The 8246-nt window shown below is 40.8% G+C and overlaps 1 protein-coding gene across 2 annotated transcripts in view; it reads left to right on the forward strand.

Moving 5' to 3' along the window:
- Nucleotides 1-4312, forward strand: part of ITPKA (inositol-trisphosphate 3-kinase A) — a 39618-nt gene extending 35306 nt beyond the window's left edge. For both annotated transcript variants that reach the window (XM_030950197.1, XM_030950199.1), the window contains exon 7: nt 176-4312. In XM_030950197.1, coding sequence (XP_030806057.1) covers nt 176-379 — 204 coding nt within the window. In that variant the 3' untranslated portion in view covers nt 380-4312. The remainder of the gene's footprint in view (nt 1-175) is intronic.
- Nucleotides 4313-8246: the final 3934 nt, after the last annotated feature.

Below are 8246 nucleotides of genomic sequence, written 5' to 3' on the forward strand. Positions count from 1 at the left end.
TACCCTCCCATTTGTACCTTACTGGGGCATCTAAATCATCAATTTATAAGTGCAGCCCAAAAGTCTTTTGGGTCACAGATCAGATGAGGAGATCTTCTTCTTAGCAGGAAGTGTTAATTGGTGGGAGAGGACTGAAGATGTATTTTTAACTAGATTGTCTCAATCTGTCTTCCAGGTTGTAGGAAGTTCACTACTTTTTGTACATGATGGCAGTGGGAATGCCAATGTGTGGCTGATCGATTTTGGAAAGACCACCCTTCTTCCTGATGGGCAGACACTGGATCACAGAATCCCCTGGCAAGAAGGCAACAGGGAGGATGGGTACTTGTTGGGATTGGACAATTTGATTGGCATCTTGGAAAGCATCACTGAAAGATGAGTTGAGAAAGGCACAAAACTTGCAGGGCTTCTCTGTAACTTTCTGCTTTACTGAAGTAGAAGGAAACTCAGTTAGAAGGAAACCTTTAACTCCAAACTCCTGAGGTTTTCAGTGCAGAGGGAGCTGCATCCAGAACCCAGCAGTCAGTGATCAAAGTTACTTTGCATCAGCCCTCTATGAACCTAAATGAATCATTCCAGCTTGGTCTGTATTGCACCAGATGAACTTGAGACTGGTCCTCAGAGAATGAAGATCTTCATATTCGGGAATCACACCAGCATGAGTCAAGAGGTCTGTGTGGTAAGCCAGAATGATTATGATTTCTGGCAAAATGGGACTACAAATTACTTCTCAGAGAACCAGGACAAATGCTTGGGAACTCAGGGCAGGAAAAATGATTTTTCAGGGAACTGCATAGTTTTGAAACCAGATTGTGTTTTTTCCTCTCTAATTCCAAGTCCTCTTGTGTACGCTGTAGGTTGGACCAGCAACTTCTGCTACATTATGTTACAGAGTGAGCAAGGTGGAAATGGGTGTTAATCACAAGAAACTGGGAGCAAAGAGAGACAGCAGTTTATAGTGGCTTGATGTGGCTAACTGCTGTTGACCATTTCTCCCCTTCCCTACCCTAGCCTTGCCTCTATCCAAGAAAGGCCTTGGCTTTTTCTGTAGCCGCTCAGGAGATTACAAACACTCTAGGGAGAGAATAGCAGCCTATTGTCTCCAAAAACATTCCAGCTGGGTGGGCTGTTAGATATGTTGTTAAGTTGGAGAGTTAGGCCTCTTGCAGCTGAACTGCAGCTCTGAAAATCACTAATGATCTTTCACAAACTAGTCAGGGAACTAAGTTTTTTCTTCCCAAGGCTTGTTTATTTTTGAAGATAAAACCCCTATAGACATGCACACACTAGCAGTCAGCAACCAGTGTGATCTCTTAAGATCATGATTTGACTGTCTCTAAATGCACGTGACTTCTTGACCATGTCCCTCTTCTCAAATATGATGCTGCCACTTAGACATATAAAGTGGCACAGCAATCAGGGAGGTCGTGTTTCTGCATTCACAGCATTACACAATAATGAGATAATTCCCAGGCATCCTTCCTCCAAGGTATCAGCTCTTAACTCCATGCAGTTTGGGTGGAGGAATGTCAATATATTACATCCTATAGTCCCTATCTGGAATCACAGGGTGATCTGTTCTTCATTATTTTGCTGTGACCCAAGCACAGCCACAGAAAATTCAGCTCCTAGGTTAAAATCAAGAAAGACTGAATTGTTTTCTTGCAATGGCTTCACATACCTTCTCTGGTGGTTGCCTCTAGTCTCTGGAACATTTTTTTACATGCTGGCAATATAAATACTATCATTAGTCACATGTTGACTCACATGCCAGGTTTTAACGTGAATAATGTGGTGATGTAGTTTTCACAATGCAGGTAAGAGTTACATTACCAGTTGATGGTTAAAGCCCTTTCAACATCTAGAGGTAGTAATGCACATTGATCAGAAATTCCTGTCTTTTGTTGGTATCCTGTGCTCAGGAAAGAGTCTGAGAACTTTGGATGAAGGTGACTGCACTTTTGGGAAACTGCTGTTTCAATACTAGTTGAAATCATGAGCAAAAAAAAAAACCTATAGAGTCCAGATCTGGAATGAAATCTGCAATATTTGTAGTTAAAGTTGGACAGCCTCAAATAATTTCTAAAAGGAGTTACTTTATGTAACACACTAAAGTGTGTTGCGTACTAAAATACCAGTCAGATTTAATTACTTTTTCATAAACTTAAACAAAACAAGAGTATTGAAAATTGAAGCTCAGTTGTGATGTAAAAGTTAGATGACAGAGTAGGTATTCTGCAGGAAGTAATGACATGTGGAAGTATTTCATCTTAAACCAGAAGTTGTCTGAAAACTGGTAATTATTTTTGCAGTTCACTGCAAATTCAGACAACTTCTGTGGCCTCCCAGAGTTTCTCTGTTTTGTATTTATGGTAGTATGTTAATGAATTTTTCACTTAGAAGTTTCAGAGTGTTTACATTAGGTTTTTAGAAGTGACAGCACAGATTCAATCATTCTAGATGCCTCCTAACTTTTGAACTGCTGTGAGATGACAAATGAATCTGTAGTGAATTCCATACAGTTAAAAAATAAAAGTATTTCTCCTTTTCTGCAGCCAGCAGGTAAGCCATGGATAGCAGTGCCTAAGGAGAATACCAATGCCTATGGACAACAGCATGTAAATAGGTCTCATAGGCAGGATTTCAATGACATTGCCTTTTTTATTAGACTGCAATTGCAAGCTGTCCTACCATAACTAAAAATAATTATTAAAGTTAGAAATAAGATAAAGACAGAAGTCAATTAGTGGTTTGCCTAAATAATCTTCAGAGTTAAATTTCTTTCTTCTGTTACCACATATGTGGATCTTTTGTACCAATGTAAACTATTTTCTGGAGAGGAGATCTAAGAGTAGAGTTTGGTGCTCAAATGTTAGTTGAGAATTTAAGACAAACTTTTAGAATGACTGTCCAGTTCTAAAGGAGAACTGGAACAAAGTGTTATCAGTACCTTCAAAGAAAACAACTCCTGGTAGCACCTGGCTAGCACCAGTACATGGTCCTGGGAGAAAACATGGAGAAGGTTTGTTCCACTGCAGTAGCTGGAAAGGTCAGGGAAAAAGGAAAATCTCTGCTATAGCAGACACTGATCTGGAAACTCATTCTAGATGATGTAAGTTCTAGGATGTTAGTTTTGAAATGGATCTTTGTCTTGCTAGGGGATTAGAAAGAAAGAAATCACAATCATCTGTTGCTGTTATGGGGAAGGAGAGAAGGAGGCAGCTTTTCATAGCAAACTGCAAGTGTAGAACTTCAGCTGAGCACTGGAGCTCTAAGGACCTGAGGCTGTGTGCTCAGGAGCAAACTGAGGGTAAGTTTTAGATTCCTTGTTTCTCATCAGGTGGCCCAGAGCACCTGTCTATGAACACTCACTTGCTAGTGTGAGGAAGCAGCATGGCCTTCTTTCACTGTGGGGTAATTTGTGTTGAATAAGCTTATATTTACCTGAGGGTTGACATGGCGCATGTGCACAGGCATGTAACACAGGGGGAGCTGATGCTTGGTAACCAAGGAATTTGGTCACATGCAAGTCCAGAATGTCATTCATTAATGCATCTGCTGAGAGAGTGCCTCACTCTGGAGACACAGAGTACGTGTGGCTCCACAGCAGGATCAGAGATGCTGGCCTAGAGGCACTTTGGTGCTGAGCAGTGGACCTCTGACTTAGGCTCCAAGGTCCTTAAACACACTAGTTAGATGCAGCAGTGCTGTAGCTGCTGCATTCCTGTGTGAATCAAGAAGTAGGACTAGGACTTCTCTCCCTCAGCTTCATCATTGACTTGGGTTTTTTTGGCCTTGGACAACTCTCCTAGGCACTGTTTTGTTCATATTTTACAGATGGGAATAGACCTACTTACCTTGTGGCAATGGTGTGAGGCTCTCCTTCACTAGTGCCTGCAAGCTGCTGTGAGATTCTTTGGAGGAAGGTGCAATATAGAAAAAAAAATCGCAGAGATAGATCAGATAAGTTTAAAAATTATGGATGTTGAGGCCCCACAGAGATATAAATTTGGCTGAAATTTAACCAAAGTGGTAAAACCTAAATCCCTCTAAATTTTGTACAGGGATGTATTCACTTAACATCTGATCCAGTTCCTGTTAAGGGGAAAGATTTCAATGTATCTCAGAGGGCTTTTGCTACTTTTTTATTGCTGTTGTTATTATTTGTTATTCTTAAGGTACTGAAATCAAACAGCCTGTATCATCCACATGCATCTGTTCTGAACACTACAATGCAATGCTGACATTGACTGTATTGGATGAGTGTTTGTTACTCTGAAGTGTGTATGCTACTAAATAAATCAGACTGAAGGAAAAAGAGGTATGTCCTGTGATTTGGTCATGTGAGAATAATATCTTTTCTTCAAGAATTTCTTTAGGGAAGGGAGAAAAACAGTATGTTTCACTGCTTTTAGTCTTTACCATGTGGTACTTCCTAAAGCAAAACCAGAAGCCAAATGGTGGTGCTTGGTTCCAAAACCTATTACTTAGGTGTTAGAACCTATTACTTAGGTGTTACTTTTAGAACCTGATTCACCCAAAGCTTGTCAGCTTCCTTCAAGGTAAGCTCTGTCTCAGAAATCTCAGTGAATAGTCTACAGCCTATAAAAAAAAAGTGCACCAAGAGGCATTTGTCAGACTCAGAGCACTAAACTGTTCCCCTGGGCAGTTTTGTGTGGACACAGGGAAAAAGCACTCAACTCTCTAGGACTGGCAGCACTTCTCAGCAAGAGAGAGTGTATTCTTACCATAGAGAGTGTGCAAAGAGTACTTATAAGAGAGGGAAACAAATATCCACCATTAGTGTCTCTTTATTTTGTGTTGCAAATATAGAAGTATACACTTGTGTAGCTTTAAATTGCATAGAAGCAGGCGTGTCATCTACTTATGTACAGTAGTCACCCAGAAAGGAAATTTGGCAGAAGTGCTGCCTTGGTCAGAGATGATGACAAATCAAAACCTGTTCATGTGACTTTTCTATTTGTGTGCTGTGATGGGAAGATGTGAGGCGTGGCATCACTGAGGTCTCTCCATGGGATTGAGAAGGGTGGACAGCCAGGAGGAGAGAGCACAGCCATGTCTGCAGGAGAAACTGTCTCACACAGCTCAAGAGTCTAAGGAAGTCTGTTCCCTTTCTGACACTGCTGTGGAGATGCAAATACAGTGGGGGAAAAAGTATTCCCAGCAGCAGCAATTTCTTCTCTTTCAGGAAAGTAGGGAGAGTGTCTTGAAGGTGAAGTTACACTTGCAAAAGCCCATAACTATTTTAGCACCCTTGGAAAGCTTTCTTAGTGCACACCAGCCCATGGGCAAATTAACTGAGAACTTAGCTCAGGAAAAGGGTTGATATGAAGGGGGACACCTTAGATCTGTGCAATTAAAAATTCTGTTTGTTTAGGAGAACAAGGATTACAAAGAAATGAGAAGCAAGGATTACAAAGAAATGAGAAGCAGGACTATCAACAAATGTGAAACAGCAGAGAAAGACAAATTGAAATTTCCATTATTGTTTCATTTTCTGTTAATCAGTCCCTTCTTTAAAATGTAAGTATGAGGTTGTGTGAAGCAACATAAAGTATTAATGCTAAACACAGTCAAAAACCAACTATATACATACAATTACAAAACCAATTTCGTAATGTTAAAAAACAGACACCTATCAGGAAGAACAATTTATAGCAACCCTATAAATGGCTGATTCTGCAGTAGGGAAGTAGTGGAAGATTTCACATGGATTATAGACTGAATTAATCCCAGCTCTCCAGCTCATGTCATTCCTCTAGGAAACAGAATTGGGTTTTGGCTTCCAGTTTCCAAATTAATAAAATTTTGACACTATGGGTTTAATTCATTGGTGATGCCCTAAAAATGTCCTTTACAAAAAGCAGTTTCACACAAGTTATGTTTTGCAATGCTAGCAGTTGAGCACTATGAAATCTCTGATTGTACAAACAATAAGTTTCAGTCTCAGAATTGAAGGACTGAAGGTTGTAGTGTGTATCACTGCAATTGTTATTTTTTCTTTCGAGATAAAATGGTTTGTACAGCATGTAGCATTCAACTTCACAACAGGAAAAATATTAACAATATTTCCTCCAGGATGTTAATTAAAAATTCATTATCTGTGAGGGTTTTTAAATAGCATCTAAAAAAAGATTGTTACAGGTCAAAGATTCATGGCAATATGCTGACAGAAGATCATTCCATTTGGGAGAGTTAAGAGCATTGAGGCTGCTAATGCAGATTCTTTTAAAATTCCCAGCTCTTTCTTTAAGTGCCCATTTGGTACCTGCATCCCCATGTCTTGTCTTTTTAGAAAAGACTGCATCTGGCTCAGTGCAGCCCGGAGCTAAATGCTGTTGTAAACCATCAGAGTCTGTTTTGGAAATAAATAATCCATATATGCTTACTCTACTCTTACAGTTGCTCTTCAACATCCCACTCTTGATCACTCTTAGGGATAAGATCCTGGTCAGGATAGAAGTCTGCTCAGTCTCAGTGCAGCTTTGTCTATGTACTTCCTGTAAACAAGTACCTTGATGCAGCTATTCAGTAAAATCAGGTATTTGTCCGATGTGTTGAACTTGCACTTCATTTATAAAATGAAGGCATAGCTACAGCCAAGACTGTCCTGGCACTGCTAATAGAACTGTGCTCTCGTCGCACTTCACTTTTCAATAGCTTCCCTGGTTTTGTCACTACTGGCCTTTCTAAAGCTGTGAGTTATGCTGAGGCAAGGGCTTCATGGGGAAAACAGTGGTAACTCAAAGCTGGGTAACTATCTGGACAGTAGAGATCATGCCTGCTTCTGACTGGAATCTTGGGGTATTTTATAGTCATTTAAAAATATGAAGAACTGTCTTCTCTCTGCTACTTCATTAAAAGTCTCTGGGAAGAGAAGGTAGTATAGTTAATTTCCCATGGCTTCTGAACCAGCCAGTATTTCACTTCTATTGCCACCAGTTTCCAGCCCCTGCTAATGGCTAAGGAGAATTGAAAGCAGAGTCATAATGGGCCTGCAAAAGCATGGCCCTGACCACTAGTGCTCTGCTCAGGACAGACAAGGGCTGAAGAGTGAGCTGGCATCACCTCCACTGCAGCTGAACCACGATCACTGCACTCTGCTGTGGCCTTATCTCATATTTGGGGAGGAAGGGGCCAAGGTGCTGGCACCAAGCCACAACTACTGGAAAATTTGATAGGTCATCTTTTGGGAGGAAAAAACCTACTAATGTATGAACCATAAAAGCAATACAATCTGAAAGATAAGGACAAACTGATTAAATTCCATTAGTTAAAAGTAAATGCATTTATTTTTGACTAGCATGATCCAGGGGTGGCCAGTCTGAAATATGATCAAAAATGTTAGCCTTTGCAAGAGGAGAGAATGAGAAAGTTTCCTGCTAAATGGGCTCTTCTGCCTCATCTAACTGGGCTGTGGCAACTCCTGGATATAAGACAGGACAGGTGATGAACTAAATGTGAGAGAAACTAGAGAGCTGAAGCAAAGGTGAAATGGGAAGGGCATGAGACAAAGTCATTCATCTCCTTGGTCACTAAACCCATCAGTCCCCACACTTCTACTGAAATTTGCCCCACACAGAGGGACCCCTCTCTTCTGACCATCAATCATTTTACAACACCATGGATTTAGAATTATTTCCACACTATATGGGTCTTTGCTGAAAGGTGAGCATCATCATCATTTATGTGTGGAAATCATAGAAGGATTGGTGTGAAATGGGACCTCCACAGATCATCTAGTCCAACCTCCCTGCTCAAGTAGGTTCTCCTACAGCAGGTTGCAAAGGATCATGTCTGGGTGGGTTTTGAGTGTCTCCAGAGCAGGAGACTACACAGCCTCTCTGGGCTACCTCTTTCACCTCTGTCATCCTCAAAGTAAACACATGTTTTTTTCTCATACTCAGGAAGAATGTCCTATGTTTCAGTTTGTGCCTGTTGTCCCTCGTCCTGTTGCTGGGTACCCCTGGAATGAGTCTGCTCCCATCCTCTTGACACCTGCTCTTAAGGTATTTGTATGCTCTGAATTGACATTTTATAAAACTGTCCATTCTAAAGTCAAAGGCCTAAAACTATACAAAGCGTGGAAGAGATAGAAAGTCAGACCAGTGAAGCATAAACCTGTGCTGAAGATGCCTTTCACTGAGGATGGATTCAGACTCTTCACCCTGTGATTTTCTTTACCGCAGCTCAGTAGTGTCCACCCTGACTGATGTAAAGGACAG

The sequence above is a fragment of the Camarhynchus parvulus genome, chromosome 5 (genome assembly GCF_901933205.1).
Source record: "Camarhynchus parvulus chromosome 5, STF_HiC, whole genome shotgun sequence".
Classification (NCBI taxonomy): Eukaryota; Metazoa; Chordata; class Aves; order Passeriformes; family Thraupidae; genus Camarhynchus; species Camarhynchus parvulus.